Raw genomic sequence first — 17,634 nt, forward strand, 5'->3', positions numbered from 1 at the left:
GGTCCTTTGGCCCAACAAGTCCACACCGACCCGCCGAAGTGCAACCCACCCAGACCCCTTTATCGAACACTATGGGCAATTTAGCGTGGCCAATTCACCCACGCAGACACTGGGAGAATGTGCAAACTCCACACAGTCAGTCGCCTGAGTCGGGAATTGAACCCGGGTCTCTGGTGCTGTGAGGCAGCAGTGCTAACCACTGTGCCACCGTGCCACCCATGTTCTCAACATGGACTTCAGTAAAGCCCTTGACAAGATCCCTCATGGCAGACTGGTACAAGAGGTGAAGTCACATGGTATCAGGAGTGAGCTGGCAAGATGGATACAGGACAGGCTTAGTCATAAAAGACAGAGGGTAGAGGTGGAAGGATGCCTTTCAGAATGGAGGGCTGTGACTAGTGGTGTTCTTCAGGGATCAGTGCTGGGACCTCCGCTGTTTGTGATCTTCGTAAATGATTTGGAGGAAAATGTGGCCAGTCTAATTAATAAGTTCGCAGGATTGTTGGCATTGTAGATAGTGAGGAGGATTGTCAGAGTTTACAGCAAAATATAGATCAGTTGGAGGCGTGGGCAGAAAAATGGCAGATGGAGTTTAACCTGGACAATTGGAGGTGATGCATTTTGGAAGGTCAACTACAGGTGGAAATTATACAGTGAATGGCAAAACCCGGAGTATTGATATGCAGAGGGATCTGGGTGTGCAGTTCCACAGATCACTGAAGGTGGCAGCACAGGTAGATAAGGTTGCACCATCATTGGAAGGGGCATTGAGTATGAGGATAGATAAATTGTGCTGCAGCTTTATAGTGCTTTAGTTAGGCCACAATTGGAATACTGCAGAGGGTTCTGGTCCCCATACTACCAGAAGGATGTAGATGCATTGGAGAGGGTACAGAAAAGGTTTACCAGGATGTTGCCTGTTATGGAGGATTTAAGCTATGAAGAAAGGCTGGATAGACTGGACTTGTTTTCACTGGAACGCAGGAGGTTGACGGGTGACCTGATAGAAGTTCGTAAGATTGCGAATGGCATGGATTGAGTGAAAAGAACGATGCTTTCTCCCAAGGTGGAGGGGTCATTTACAAGGTTCACAAGTTCAAAGTGCAGGGGTGATGGTAAGTTTAAAAGAGATGTGCAAGGCAGGTTTTTCACACAAAGGGTGGTGAGTGCCTGGAATGTGCTGCCAATGGAGGTGGTGGAAGCAGACACAATAGCAGCATTCACCTGGATGAATACATGAATAGGAAGGGAATAGAGGGATATGGATCCTATAAGTGAAGACAGTTTTAGTATGGAAGGGCAAAATTTGGCAGCGCAGACTTGGAGGGCCGAAGAGGCTGTTCCTGTGCTGGATTGTTCTTTGAACCCTTGGGTCTCCCCATTGTACAACATTATCCAGGACCCTACCGTTAATTGTATGAGGACTGCCCTTGTTTGTTTTACCACAATGCAATACCTCCTATTTATCCAAATTTATCTCCATCTGTCAATCCTGGGATCACTGACCCAATTGATTAAGATCTCTTTGTAATCTTGGATGACTTTCTTCACCATCAATTTTAGTGCCATCTGCAAACTTACTAACAATATCTCAGATCTGCGGAGTTCACTCAGTTTCTGTTTTGTTAAAGGTTTTGAAAACATTGACTATTTTCTGAAACTCAGAGCAATTTGACAAATCAACTCAAGGATCAACACAACAGAAAGCTCTGTTTAAACACTCGTGAATACCAAGTATTCAGCAATTGTATCAGCTGTTTAAACAACAAATGTTTTACTTGTAATATAAATACACAAACCCGGTGTAAAGATTGGTCAGCCATAGAAGGATCATGGCAAATGAGCCAAGCAAATATCTTTTATTGTGGCTGGGTGGGGGGGGGGGGGGGGGGGGGGGGGGGGGGGGGGGGGAGTGGAAAGAGAGAAAAAATACCTGGGAATACTGTGACCTCAGTTCCTTAGCATTGCGCACAGCATTTTCTATAATCACCAAGAATGCGAGTCAGGAGTTGGAGGTTTACAGCACATAATGTATAGAAGAGCCTTGTTCTAGGGACACATACACTTTCACTTCACTCCTTTCACTGCTGAGGAACATACTGTCAATTTGTGCAAGAAGTGAAAATGGTATAAAGGATTTCATGAGCTGCTGTCAGAGTCTATAGTATTTCCAAATCTGAGAAGAGGATTAATTAGACACCAGTTGAATATTCTACCATACTGACATTTAAGTCAAGATATTTTTGATCATTAAACATTCCTATGTTCAGGGTGCTCTTGACCATGCTAAAAATACATCCATTACAGGGTCAGTTTTTCAAAACGACACTGGAATTCAAATTGTCAAAGTCATAGAGTTCCTAAAGTGCAGATAGAGGTCATTCACCTCATCAAGTTTGCATCGACCCTCTGAACAGCATCATTCCCTGCTCCCATCCCCTATAACTAATTCACTTCCCCTCTATATTCCTGGCAATTTAGCATGGCTAATACACCTTAACCTGCAAATCCTCGGGCTGTGGGAGGAAACCCACGCAGACTTGGGGAGAACGTGCAAACTCCACACACAGTCACCCGAGGCTGGAATTGAACCCAACTCCCTGTCACTGTGAGACAGCGGTGCTAACCACTGAACCACCATGCTGCCTTCAGTTGCCAGAACAAATTCAGTCTTTTGTTTTAACAGCATCACCAAGCATGCTAGGAGTTCAAGTTCCATGCCAGACCATTGATATTTACAGCATTAAAGGCCACCAGCTGTTTGCTATAGCAACCTAAAATTAAGCTCATGGAGACGTAACTGTAGATAAACTTTAGCAGAGAAGATAATTTTATTCCCAAAACATTCTATCAGCAGCATTCTGGACTTTCAAAACAATTAAGTCTCTTCCTAATCTTCTCTACGGTAGTGAAAGTTGTCCCATGATTTCAACACATTTCTGACATTATTCTAACAAATCCAATCTATAGTAGTAAAACAAAAACAGAAATTGCTGAAGAAGCTCAGCAAGTCTGGCAGCATCTGTGGAGAGAGAAAGTAGAGTTAATTTTTCAGGGCCAGCAACTCTCTTCCACCATTTCCTGTGTTTTTTTTCCCCTGATTTTCATCATCCAATCTTTTCTTTTTCTATAACGTGAAAACTTGTTTTTAGGATTAGGTCTCTAAATTTTCAATCTGCACCATAATTAGTCCTAAAAACAGCTTCCATTTACAATGCACCAACTGATGCTTCACAGGACTGTTATCAAACAACCTTAATCCAAGAGCCATGTAAAAGATGCCCACAGGCTTGGTCAAAGAGAAACATTTTTAAAAAGCCTGTGTCTAGCCCTGTGCCACAAGGATCAGTGCTGGGTCCACAAATTTTCGTTATTTATATAAATTATTTGGATGCATATACTGGAGACGCTATAATGGTAAGGTCCTGCCAAACAAAGAAGCCTTAGAGTGCAGGTTCATAGCTCCTTGAAAGTGGAATCGCAGGTAGACAGGATGGTGAGGAAGGTGTTTGACATGCTTGCTTTCACTGGTCAGAACAATGTTTATAGGAGTTGGGATGGCATGTTGAGATGTACAGGACATTAGTGAGGCCACTTTTAAGATACTTTAAGAACCTGGTCACCCTTCTAACGGAAAGAGGTTGTTAAACTTTAGAATGCGCAGAAAAAAATTACAAGCATGTTGCCAGGACTTCAGGTTTGAGTTTTAGAGAGAGGCTGAGTAGGTTGGTTTTTTTCCCCCTAGAGTGTCAGAGGCTGAGGGGTGACCTTATAGAGGTTTATAAGGAGAAGCATGGTTAGGGTGAATAGCCAAAGTCTTTTACCCAGGGTAGGGGACTCCAAAACTAGAGGACACAGGGTTAAGGTGAGAGGGGAAAAATTTAAAAGGGACCTAAGGGTAATCTTTTCACGCAGATGGTGGTGTGTGCATGCCAGAAGTAGTGGTTCAGGTGGGTTCAATTACAACATTTGAAAGACATCTGGATGGGTACATGAATAGGAAGAGTTTAGAGGGATATGGGCCAAGTGCTGACAAATGGGACTAGATTGTCTGGTCGGTGTCTAAGAGTCAGACCGAAGGGTCTGTTTCCGTGGTGTGACTCCATGATTCTACAACTCTATATGTGTTGTAGGTGCAAAGAGAAATACAATGCTGGAGAGATTTAGGGAGGGAACTCCAATGCATGAAGTTTGGACAACTAACAGGACATCAACGATGGGGTAAAGGAAATCCAAAATGCTCAAGTGGTCATAAAGGTAGGGGGAGATGAAAGTTCACGAATATCTTAGGGAGAGTCCACAGATAGGGAAAGGAAAGGTTTGGAGATTAATGTTTAGCATATTATCCAAGTTAATTTGTGGACATAGATGCTGCCTGACCTGCTGCGCTTTTCCAGCACCACTCTAATCTTGACTCTGAGCTCCAGCACCTGCAGTCCTCACTTTTGCATAAAATATTCCAGGCACAATCAGAAGAATGGACAGTTTCCCGATATCCTGGCTGACATTTTTCTGTCAAAATCACTGAGAAAACTCCCACAGTTTCAAGTTAAAAGTCACACAACACCAGGTTATAGTCCAACAGGTTTATTTGGGAGCACTAGCTTTCAGAGCACTGCTCCTTCATACTTTGTACACCCCAGTCCAACACCAGCACCTCCAAATCATAGTAACAAGGGTGTCATTCAATTAATGTTCACCAGCCCTTGCTGTGAACAAGTTGCCTAAAGTTAAAAATCTCACAACACCAGGTTATAGTACAACAAGTTTACTTGGAAATACAAGCTTTCAGAGTGACGCTCCTTCATCAGGTAGCTAGCTCCGAAAGCTAGTGCTTCCAAATAAACCTGTTGGACTATAACCTGGTGTTGTGTGATTTTTAAATTTGTCCATCCCAGTCCAACACCATCACCTCCACAACAAGCTGGCTGTCAGTTGTTACACGATGCATCAAAAGCAATCTACTGGTTGTAAGACTCTGGATTCCCCCACCAGGACATGCTGAGGTCCTGTACAAACACAGATGTGTAAGAATTCCCCAAGGCAATGCAAGAAGAAAATAAAGTCAGCCAACATCTTTTATCAGTCACACAGACACAGACACAGACACTTCAAACATGTGGAATTCAGTGGTACAGTGACAAGCAGGATATGGCACGTGAATGACATAGCCAGTCTTTGACAGAGAATGCTTTCAACTTAAAAAGGAGCAATCTTTAAAATTTAAACAATGGAATTGGAGAAATAAAAAGACATTTGCAGTGGACAACCGTCAGAATGTGACAAAAATTAGCCTTTTGCCTTTGGGACTGGATTTCTAAAGTTTTTGAAAAATAAATCAAGTGACACAATGAAGCAACTTTAAAAAGACACCTTGTCAAGAGAAGGCCAAAGATAATCATGATTTGGAGATGCTGGTGTTGGACTGGAGTGTACAAAGTTAAAAATCACACAACACCAGGTTATAGCCCAACAGGTTTATTTGGAAGCACTAGCTTTCGGAGCGCTGCTCCTTCATCAGGTGGTTGTGGAGTCTAAGAAGGAGCAGCTAGTGCTTCCAAATAAACCTGCTGAAGGATAATCAGGCTATTCAATGGGCATGCATCTGTCTGGTTAAATGATTTGTCTCACCCATTGAGCTCCTCGGATCAAAGCGTAGAGTTCAAGTCTCACTTGCTCCAGAGGTGTGTAGTGTGTTGGACTATAACCTGGTGTTGTGTCATCCATTACTGAGCAAGCTGCAAATTGTGGATAACTGCAAAAGGGAAAAACCCAAACCAATGGCTCCAGAGCTACAGCATGAAACTACATTTTTCTTCCTATCTGACTTCGGGAACACGGCCCCAGCCTGTTCAGCCTCTCCCTATAGGTCAAATCATCCAACTCCGGCACCATCCTTGTAAATCTTTTCTGAACCTTTTCAAGTTTCACATACTATGAGAACATAAACAGCTTGTAAGGCCTTGGGGTCTTTTTAAAAGTTGGCACAATAGAAGCAGCCTGAGTGGGTGTAATTAAGATTTCACAGATCAGTATTTTTAGTTAGCTTTCAACTGTTGTTGCTGGGGTCTTAGCAGGGTTAGAAGGCAGTGAATCTCTCCCAGCTGCTACAATCACTCTGCTTTCTCTCAGAATAGTCTTATGATGTTCTTCCCTCCTGGACTGGAGGACTGCATGTGAGACAATCTGTTTTCTGAATTTGCCTTTGCCAAGGTTGCATTTATGAAATGTTTCTATATTGGAATAGTTACTGTTTAGACAGTAAAATAGCCTGTCACTCTGTTAAGTTTTCCAATCGGGTAAAGTTATTCCAAATTCCTTTTTCTTTTATTGAAATTTAACAATTTAACAATAGTATTTGAATAAATTGCTTTGCTTAACATTGAGTAGTTTGACCAATTAAATTGCATATGGAACACAGCACCTGACATTTACCTTTAAAATAAGAAAAGGTTAGGGTCTAGGCTACCTTCTTGATATATTTGGAGGGGATCTAGTCTGGTCCATCACATATTCCATTGATAACAATCTTAGGGGAAGTGTGGAGCTGTTTGGGGTGCCTCAGCAAGACATCCCCGAAGAACTGCAACTCCTGGAATTCCATGTAAACTTTTGTGTCCGTATACTGTTTAAAAAAACAATTGTCCATTTCATTGGAGTAATGATGGCTAGCACTGATATAATTACCATCGCAACTGTCACTGTACTCGCTGTAAACAAAAACCATTGAATACTGGTACTTGTTCAAATCTGAAAATGTGTTGCTGGTTAAAGCACAGCAGGTCAGGCAGCATCTCAGGAATAGGGAATTCGACGTTTCGAGCATAAGCCCTTCATCAGAAATCTCGAAACGTCGAATTGCCTATTCCTGAGATGCTGCCTGACCTGCTGTGCTTTAACCAGGAACACATTTTCAGCTGTGATCTCTCGCATCTGCAGACCTCATTTTTACTTGTTCAAATCTCACCTACTAAGCTGAAGTCCCCTTGGTACACCAAGTGTCCATGGCTACCAGCTCCACATAGAGTCATAGAGATGTACAGCACGGAAACAGACCCGTTAGTCCAACTTGCTCATGCTGACCAGATATCCACAATTAATTTAGTCCCATTTGCCATCATTTGGCCATATTACCTTGATTTTCAACTTGGGCAAAATACCCACCTTGAAAATTGTTACAGCCTTTGGAAAAATGTGGTGACAAATTCTAACAATGGACAGAGCACATCAAAGTGTGGAAACAAAATCAAGGTAAATGGTTTATCACTCAGTTGACCTAACGTCTCCAAAATTTCTTTCTGAATAGGATTTGATTGAGGTTTATGGTTTATCAAAGTGATAAAGATACACTGTGGTTGGTTTCTATTGGATGAGTGAGGACGAACAGACCTGCTGTCATGCTCACAAACTGGTTAGGCCACTTTTGAAATATTGCATGCAATTCTGGTCCCTGCTATAGGAAGGATGGTGTGAAACTTGAAAGGGTTCAGAAAAGATTTACAAGGATGTTGCCAGGGTTGGAGGATTTGCACAATAGAGAGGGGCTGAACAGGCTGGGGCTGTTTTCCCAGGAGCGTCGAGGCTGAGGGGTGACCATCTAGAGGTTGATTAAATCATATGGGGCATAGATTGGGTAATTAGACAAGGTCTTCTTCCCCAGAGTATGGGAGTCCGAGACTAGAGGGTTTAGGTTTTAGGTAAGAGAGGAAAGATTTAAAAGCGAGCTGAGGGGCAACTTTTTCACACAGAGGATGCTGCGTGTTCAGAATGAACTGCCAGAGGAAGTGGTGGAGGCTGGTACAATTACAACATTTAAAAGGCATCTGGATGGGTGTAAAAATAGGAACGGTTTAGAGGAATATGGGCCAAATGCTGGCAAATGGGACTAAATTAATTTAGGATATCTGGTCAGCATCGATGAGCTGGACCGAAGGGTCTGTTTCTGTGCTGTACATCTCTATAGCTCTATGTTACACTCGGGTAGAACTAGTATGGGTGCGAGGTGGGATTTTTTTGTTTTAAATCCCCAAAGAATACTGGATTGAGTGAACGGTTTTCAGACTCACATGGTGAAAGGTGACTGGCAGTTTGTTGACAGCTGGATCAGTTTATGGATGAGCCAGAGATAATCTTACACCAGGAGCTGAACTCTCTCATACAAAAATCAACTTCAGCGTAGTTAGTCTTTAGAGCTAATTCCAATCATCCAAGTGTCTGGGAAAGGAAATGATCAGATTGTTTTCCCAAATTGGGCTGGCATTTGGTATGATGTCACCTTGGTCAGCAAATTATCTGACTTTGGGCATCCTGGACATGAGCAAGATTACACTGCACTAAAACGCAGGAACCTTCTCTCTCTTTTATTCAATATAATGGGCAATGGAGCCAAGCAACTCTAAAAGACAGTTTTCCTGGTCTTTATATCGAAGTCTACCAATTTGGAAACCGGCAATCATATACGAGTACTGTTGGGTAATCATGGGTTTGAGACTCCAGGGAAATGAACATTGGCTTCGGTTCTTCAGATAGTGAATCATTCATTACTGCTTTGAAAACTACAATTCCAGTAAAATTCCTTCAGGTACCTCACAAAAGATTGCTGCAATTAGACACTTCCCACAGCCAGAAATGGGGGATTTCAAGCACTCAGCAAAGATACCAAAGGCTACATTTAAGTAAAAATATTGAGCTACTCCACACAGTGCCACTCAGTCATACCCAAGTTATCACCTTCACCTGTAAATATCATCCTTATTCTTTTCTCTGCTGTCGGTAATCAAAGATAATGGCTCACTCACAAGAGGTGTATCTAAAGTCACAAAGGACATTTAACATTTAAATCTTGAATTATCACAAAAAAAATTATAGTACTCAAAATTATTTACGACACCTATTCTTGCTTACTTTCAACAGATTGAAACATACAAGATCCTGAAGTCTTCATTGGCACAGTGGTCGTCTTCTTACCTCTGAGGCATGAGGCCTGGGTTCAAGTCCCATCACCTCCAGAGGTCACAGAGTCATAGAGATGTACAGCATGTAACAGACCCTTCGGTCCATGCCAACCAGATATCCCAACCCAATCTAGTCCCACGTGCCCATATTCCTCCAAACCCTTCCTATTCATATACCCATCCAAATGCCTTTTAAATGTTATTGTACCAGCCTCCACCACTTCCTCTGGCAGATCATTCCATACACGCACCACATGAAAAAGTTGCCTTGTGTAATAATTTCCCTGAACTGGCTGATTAGAAGATTTCTGTAAAAGGACCTGATGCATCCTAACAAGGTAGGCATGGAGAGATGTTCCCTAATAAGGCAGAATCTAGAACTAGGAGTCACTGTTTAAAAATAAGGGATCACCCATTCGAAGCAGAGATGAGGTAAAGTTTGTTTTACAGAGGGTCATGAGTTTTCCTGTAAAAGGCGGTCTGAGCAGAGTCTTTGAATATTTTTGAGGCAGATCTGGAGAGATCATTGGTAAGCAAAGAGGGAAAGATGATCAGGGATTGGCATGAATGTGGATTTAAGGTTCATATCAGATCAGCCAAAAACTTAATAAATGGCCCTTGCGGATGAATGGCCTGTGTTTGTTCATGGTTTGGATGTCCATCCTTCCTAATTATTGCTATGACTGTTGTTTGAAATTAGTTTGTGGGTTTAAAAAAAATATCGATATTCATAGAATCCTGACAATACAGAAGCAGGCCATTCAGTCCATCGAGTCCATACCACCCCCTCCAAACAGCATCCCATCCAGTCGCTTCCCCTACCCTACTGATCTGCACATCTTTGGACTGAGAGGAAACCAGTGCACCTGGGGAAAATCCACGCAGACACAGAAAGAACATGCAAACGCCACACAGACAATTGCCTGAAAGTAGTATCAAGCCCAGGTCCCTGGTCCTGAAAAGCAGCAGTGCTAACCACTGAGCCACCATGCTGTTAACTTTGTGCACTGATCTCACTTCAGGTTTATAGTTTGCTGAATAAATGAAGATTTACTTTTCAAAATGCAATAGTGAAGCAGTTATACATCGTAAGGTTTGTAGCTCAGGTTGAGGTTTCATTACCTGGCTAGGTAACATCATCAGTAGCGACCTCCAAGTGAAGCGAAGCTGTTGTCTCCTGCTTTCTATTTATATGTTTATCCTGGATGGGGTTCCTGGGGTTTGTGGTGATGTCATTTCCTGTTCATTTTCTGAGGGGTTGATAGATGGTATCTAGATCTATGTGTTTGTTTATGGCGTTGTGGTTGGAGTGCCAGGCCTCTAGGAATTCTCTGGCATGTCTTTGCTTAGCCTGTCCCAGGATAGATGTGTTGCCCCAGTCGAAATGGTGTTTTTTTTTCTAGCCACAAAAAGACACGACCTCCTCTCCCTCATAGCCCTACACACAGATGAAAAAAACCACCATTTCGACTGGGACAGCACATCTATCCTGGGACAGGCTAAGCAAAGACATGTCAGAGAATTCCTAGAGGCCTAGCACTCCAGCCACAACGCCATAAACAAGCACATAGATCTAGATGCCATCTATCAACCCCTCAGAAAACGAACAGGAAATGACATCACCACAAACCCCAGGAACCCCATCCAGGAGAAAGATATAAATAGAAAGCAGGAGACAACAGCTTCGCTTCACTTGGAGGTCACCACTGATGATGTTACCTAGCCAGGTAATGAAACGTCTGGATATCAAACCTACAGCTCAGCGAGCAAACCTACACCCTAAACAGTAATACATGTCAAATTTAAGTTTCCCCGAATGGCATACCATCCAAAGTAACGTGGCTAAACCACACAAATGCTCCTTCTAAGAGTACCATGTAAATCTAGTGATAATAGAGGTACTGTTTCTGGAAGGTTTTTTGCAATGACAAAGGAATAACACATCTACCTAATGTAAAACTGTAATGTAACCACAATCACTGCTTCAACTTGTTACCCACTTGTCTGCCACAAGATTTTGTTTCCTGTCTTCATGCTTCTACAGTGATGTCATCTGACTCACCTCACACCCCCATCTATATTTTAGCGCAGACACATCTGGTAGACTTCACATCTGAATCCCATAAATCGGTAAAACACAAGAGCTGTGACCTCATTTGTCCTGACTGCATTACATGAAACAAATGAGTGGGCTTTCCCCACTTTCTATTCACTGCACAGCGACGCATGTTGTATTGGACTATGTTATGTTTTGTTTAGCTCTGTTAACTGCAAGAGAGAGAGTCTGGAATATAACTCTGCTTCTTTTATGACCTAATTTCCATTAACAGCTCCGTCAATGTTAAATGTGGATTGTGGATTAAATTACACATCAGCTGCACTCTTGTGAACAACCATCCTAGACTTGTTACTGTTTTGCTTCAGTAGGAACGAGGTTGAACTGAGGAACTGAATTACAGATAATAAACAAACCAGCAACTGACAGTGCATTACTGACTGGCACACAAGATGGAAAGTGTTGTCTACTGGTCATCATTACTCCCGTCTTCCTTCTCTCTCTGCCAAAACCCCAGACTGCACTCCTCCTTGAATAAAGCAAACACGTATCCTTTGGGCTTCTGCTGACATTCTCTGAAGTATCTGCCAAAATCCCACTCATCTTGTTTACAATCTAAATTGTCTCCCAATTCCACAACTCAAATTTAAAATCCTGATGTTTAATTCCAGTCATGGGTCATCTCCCTCCAGTCTGACAAAGTTCCCAAAACTCTCCACTCTAACTCCTGCTTCACTTGGAAGAGAACGCACCATTAGCAGCTATGATATCAGCTATTGGAAATGCAGCTTGTGGAGTTCTCTTTCTACACCTCTCAGGCCACAGGAAATAGGAACAGGAGTAGACCACTTGCCTCCTGGAGTCTGCTCTGCCATTCAACAGAAGCATCGCTGATCCAACATTCTTCACATTCACTTTCCTGCCCTTTCCCTGAAACCCTCGATTCCCCGATTGATCAAGACTCAACGCCTACTCATTCTCTCCTCCTTACACAAATCTTCACAGTATCCCTACAGTGTGGAAACAGAATTAAAAATCACACAATATGAAGCTATAGACCAACAGGTTTATTTGGAAGCACTAGCGTTTGGAGCGCTGCTCCTTCATCAGGACAACCTCCTGACTACCAATGTGGAAACACGCCATTAGGCCCAACAAGTCCACACCAACCCTCCGAAGAGTAACCCACCCAGACCCATTCCCTTACCCTAGTACTCTACAGTTCACCTGACTAAAGCACCTAACCTACACACCTATGAACACTATGGGCAATTTAGGCATTGCCAATTCACCTAATTCCCACGTCTTTGGACAAGCCTTTGATAAGCTTTATATCACCCTGAATTATTTACCCCATTTACCCCACTTGAATGCAGTTGCCACTACCCTCCAGGCTATGGGCCCAGGGAAATTTTTTTTTAAATCCGCTTGTGGGATGAGGGCATCACTGGCCAGTCCAGCATTAATCACTTATCTCTAGCTGCCCTCAAGAATGTGGTGGTGAGTTGCTTTCTTGAACTGCTATAGTGTACATCCTATATTAGATCCACAATGTTGTTAGGGAGTGAGTGCCAGGATTTTAGCTCAGTGGTAGTAAGGGAGTAATGGTTTATTTCTAAATCAGGAAGCGGGTGACTTGGAGGGGAACATGTAGGTGTGGTATTCCCATGTACCTGTTGCTGTCTCTGTTTTTCACTGTATCAGTTGTATTTGGTAGAAATGACAAATAATAGTTTCTCTCTCTCTCTCTCTTTTCCTTCTCTGTGGTGGAGGTTGAAGATGTGGAAGATGCTGCTAGAGGTCCCTTTGTAAACTACTGATGTAGATAGTACACACTGTTGCCTTTCTGCATTGATAATGAAGAGAGTGAATACTGCAAGTGGTTAATTAGGCGCCGATCAAGTAAGCAGTTTTGTGCAGAATGGTGTTGAGCGTCTTCAGTGTTGGTGGAGTTGCACTCATCCAAACAAGTTGTAGGGTCTTCCATCATACTCCTGATTTGTGTCTAAAAGGTGGCGAACAGGTACTAAAGACAGGAGGTGAGTTAATAGCTACAGAAGTGCTCACATCTTGTAGCCATAGTATTTAAATGGCTGGTCAATTTCAGTTTCTGATCAATGGTAATCCCCAGGATGTTGATAGCAATGCTAATGGGAGGTGGCAGGATTCCTTCTTATTGGAGATGGTCATTTCCTAACACTTGTGTCAGACAAATGTTGCTTGCAGCTCATCAATCCAGGCCTGGATGCTATACCAGGTATGGTTGCACGTGGACAGGGACTGCTTCAGTATCTGAGGAATTACAAATAGTGCAGAACATGGTGATCTGTGGTTGTTTACACAATTTCGGATCTTAAGGTGAAAGGAATGTCATTGATGGAGCATCTGGAGATTTTAGGAATCAGACATACCCTGATGTACTGATTGTGGTTAGAACTTGGTTTAATAATGCCAAGGTCATTAGTTCAATCCCCACATGGTCAATCCTATTGGCTTCCAACCAAGCCTTCAATACCACCCCAATGAACTGAGGCTCATGTGGTTCAGTGGTATCATCCTTACTTCTGAACCAGGGACTAGATGGCTCAAGATAGAGGACAAGGATTCTGATATAGAACTTTAAACATTAAATCTGTTTCTCTCTCCACAGATGAGTCCTGACCTGTGGAGTATCGCCAGCCCCCTCAGTTCTTAATACGCGAAAGATACTGACGTTGGGTTGTAAGCATAAACATAAATATATCCATCCTGTTATCCTGGACTAAATATAAAATCATAACAATGTTCAAACTCTCAGCTATTTATACAGCTTGCCTGAATAGCAAATTACTGCTTTGAAGCAGAACAAAAACAAAACACTGCACTCTTTAGTGTCCATCCTGAACAGTGGAACATTATGGCGAAAGTGAGGACTGCAGATGCTGGAGATCAGAGTCTAGATTAGAATGGTGCTGGAAAAGCACAGCAGGTCAGGCAGCATCTGAGGAGCAGGAAAATCAACATTTCAGGCAAAAGCCCTTCATCAGGAATGGTGAATTCCTGATGAAGGGCTTTTGCCCGAAACGTCGATTTTCCTGCTCCTCGGATGCTGCCTGATCTGCTGTGCTTTTTCAGCACCACTCTGATCTAGTGGGAACATTGTGGACAACTCAACCAGACCAAAAACAAGACTTGAACTTAAGAAGACATGAAGAAAGCTCTGAAGACAAGAGCAGGATTTATTAGATCCTGAGTACAAGAGAAAAATAGGACACTTGCCTTCCGGTTCCACACCACTTGTTCTTCAGCTGCTGATGGTAACCTTTTCCTCATCAATCCTTCTAATGGATATCTGCTCAAAACCCCTTCATCAGCATCCTTATCCCTGTCTCTTCACCCCTTCCTTTAGCTTTCAGGTACTCATTATATTCCAATTCACAGACAACCACCAAACAAAATTTCAAAAATTCTACTTGTATGCCCTTGCTTTTTATTTGTTCATAGGATCGCCAATCTGCCCCTGAACTGAGTGGCTTGCTTCACCATTTCAGAGGGCTGGTAAGAGTCAATCACATTACTGTGGGTCTGAGTTGACGTGTGGGTCAAACCAGGTCAAGGGGGCAGATTTCCTTCCCGGAATAACTGCACAGAGGCTCACCAACTCACCCTTCATTTACATCCGCACAGTATGTGGACCCTGACCAGCCAGCTCAGAACCCAGCCCTACAGTTAGGATAACTTCTGACACTCCTGTTTATACCTGTCAACCAGAGCTCCCTGGCTGGCCCAAGTTAGCAGTCCCAGATAAGGATCTCAGTGAATGTGACCCACCCTGCCCTTGTTCCAATCATACACTTCCCTTAAGGGACATTAATGAATCAGATGGGTTTTTATAGCAATCTACAAGTGGTTACCTCAGCACAACCAAATTAGCTTTAATTCCATATTTTTGTGGAATTCAGTGGGATTCAAATCAATGTCCCCAGAACATTAGTGTTGGGTGTTGGATTAATAGTCTGGTGACATTACACCACCAACTCCCTATTGTGCTGTCCACAAATCACTTATCATATTTGTCTTAATTAAAACTAACTACAGTTTCAAATAAACCATTAGTCACAATGAAATTCTACTACATGTACTGAGGGAGACTTAAGCTCTTGCTAAAAGAGCAGAAAGCATTGTTTTATTGGCACAATTAAAGATAGCAAGAGGTTTTCAAAATAGATTTTAAATAAATATTTGACAATTAAGAATGTAATTGTATGCTGCTTTGCTGGGTGACTGCTCAAACAGCTGAATGGAGGATATAAAAGACCCATATAAAAGTTTTATTTATTCATATCAATAAAAGCAAATTATGCTTGAAATTACTTACAACAATGACATATTGTGGATAGATGGTCAATAGCAACCACTAAATCTGTGACTGTAATGCATTTTCACAGCGTAAAAAGAAACATCAGGATAACTACAAAAGCAACAGGAGAGTGCACTTTTGTTCATCATCTATCCCAAGGCAATGGGTCAAATATATGCAAGAAATGGTGGACATAAATCCACCTCCTATTATACATCAAATAAATACATCACTTTGAATAAGGAAGGTAACACATCCATTTCGGTTTCGGGGTGCTGGATGATGTACTAAAAGTCATGGTGGTGAAAGCAATTGAAAAGACTAGGTTATAAGTAACAGTTCAGGCAATGTTCTAAAATATACACACAATGTAAACATAACGACGACATTTTTACCCAAGCAGAACGGCTGTAAAGGACATTCTTGGGAGGTTTGAGATTGCCAGTCGAAGGATTACAGTTAAGTCAACACGTTGGCTGGATACATTTTTTCACAAAAAACAGGAAACTTGCTCAACTGATATTGCAGTAAATAAACTACTAGCATAGTTTGTATAGATATACAAACTAAAATTTGGAAAATTTACAGAATCCCTTAAAATCATTTACGTGGATGAACTACATGCTGGTCTGCACGCAGACAGCGTTAGTGATCATGAGTAAGCCACGACAGTTCTTTGGCTCTAAACAAAACGAACACTCCTGATGAGGATTAATGATCAGTGCAGATTTTGTCACTGCCCACAAGAAACATTTGTTTCAGGTATGTCAGAGGGACTTCCAGTACAGCGTTACTTGACCCCCAGCAGTGAGAAAGCAGAGTCTTTAAATTAACAATTTTATTTTCTGATTTTCAACAGATGGACAGTAACTAAAGTTAGTAAAGAACAGAAGGGAGTGGAACCCCTTCAACGAATCAAAATAAAACTTTGGCAATAACAGCTACATTTAAACTTCGTACTGACAAGGGAAGCTAATAAATAACACTAATCAAAACTTTTAAAACTCAAATCAATTTTGGCAATTAAAACTTCAGAAAATTAGAATTAATGCCAAGGCTTAAGAAAATTAATAATTTATTGTGAAACTTTACTGATATAAAGAAAAATCCTTGCATAGAGAAATTAAGAAGTAACTCCAATACACAGGAACATTTCAACTTTAGAGAGGAGGGCGGAAGAAACAAAAAGGAGAAAGTTTTTAGTCTTGCCTTTGACCGAGCAAGAGGCTGTAGCTCACCGTTAGGAATGGGCTGCTGCTCTGAGGCTGAGGAGATGAGGAGAGTCAGGCTGGCCAGGAGCAGCAGCAGCACAGTGGGCAAGGGAACAGTAAAGCGCCACACTGCCATCTCCACCAGCTCCAGCGACTGAGTGACCGCCTGAGGGCGAGACCCGCGACTCAGCCCGAGCGGCGCGCGCTCTCGCGAGAGGCTACGGGCACGCGCGCCCATCCCCTCCCCGACAGAGAGAGCGAAAAGGAGAGAAGAAAGTTTCCCGGGAAGCGAGAAGTGACAAGTTTGTGTAACTGTCAGTGTCGAAGCTCCAGGGTCTTCCCAGGACCATGATGGGTGGGGACAGTGAGGGGACAGTCCACCTCCTCAACTGGCCACACAGCCCTCCCCCCCGCCCCACCACACACACACACACACACACACACTCTCAATCCCTCTCTCACAGACATACACACACAGACACACTCAGTCTCTCCCACTCAGACATACACACACACTCAATCTCTCTCTCTCACAGACGCACATACATACACCCAGACACACTCAATCGCTTTCTTACACAGACGTACACATAAACACACTCAATCTCTCTCACATAGACTTACATACACACACTCAATCCTTCTCTCACAGACATACACAGAGACACACTCAGTCTCTCCCATCCAGACATACACACAGACACACTCAATCCCTCTCTCACAGACACACACATAAACACACTCAATCTCTCTCTCACACCGATATACACACAGACACACTCAATCTTACTCTCACACAGACATACACATAGACATACTCAATCTCTTTCATACAAACATACATACAGACACACTCAATCCCTGTCTCATAGACATACACACACAGACACTCAATCCATCTCTCACACAAACATAGACATAGACACAATCAATCTCTCTCTCACACTGACATACACTCAGACACACTCAATCCCACTCTCATAGACATACACACAGACACACTCAATCTCTCTCCCAGAAACAGACACATTCAATCCCTGTCTCACAATGACTGCAGATGCTGGAAACCAGATT

At 42.5% G+C, this 17,634-nt stretch overlaps 1 protein-coding gene across 2 annotated transcripts in view; it reads right to left on the reverse strand.

Annotated features, from left to right (window-relative positions):
- Nucleotides 1–16,744, reverse strand: part of plod2 (procollagen-lysine, 2-oxoglutarate 5-dioxygenase 2) — a 170,094-nt gene extending 153,350 nt beyond the window's left edge. For both annotated transcript variants that reach the window (XM_060834529.1, XM_060834528.1), the window contains exon 1: nucleotides 16,588–16,744. In XM_060834529.1, coding sequence (XP_060690512.1) covers nucleotides 16,588–16,696 — 109 coding nt within the window. In that variant the 5' untranslated portion in view covers nucleotides 16,697–16,744. The remainder of the gene's footprint in view (nucleotides 1–16,587) is intronic.
- Between the last annotated feature and the right edge of the window lie 890 nt (nucleotides 16,745–17,634).

This window comes from Hemiscyllium ocellatum, chromosome 13, assembly GCF_020745735.1.
Source record: "Hemiscyllium ocellatum isolate sHemOce1 chromosome 13, sHemOce1.pat.X.cur, whole genome shotgun sequence".
Lineage (NCBI taxonomy): Eukaryota > Metazoa > Chordata > Chondrichthyes > Orectolobiformes > Hemiscylliidae > Hemiscyllium > Hemiscyllium ocellatum.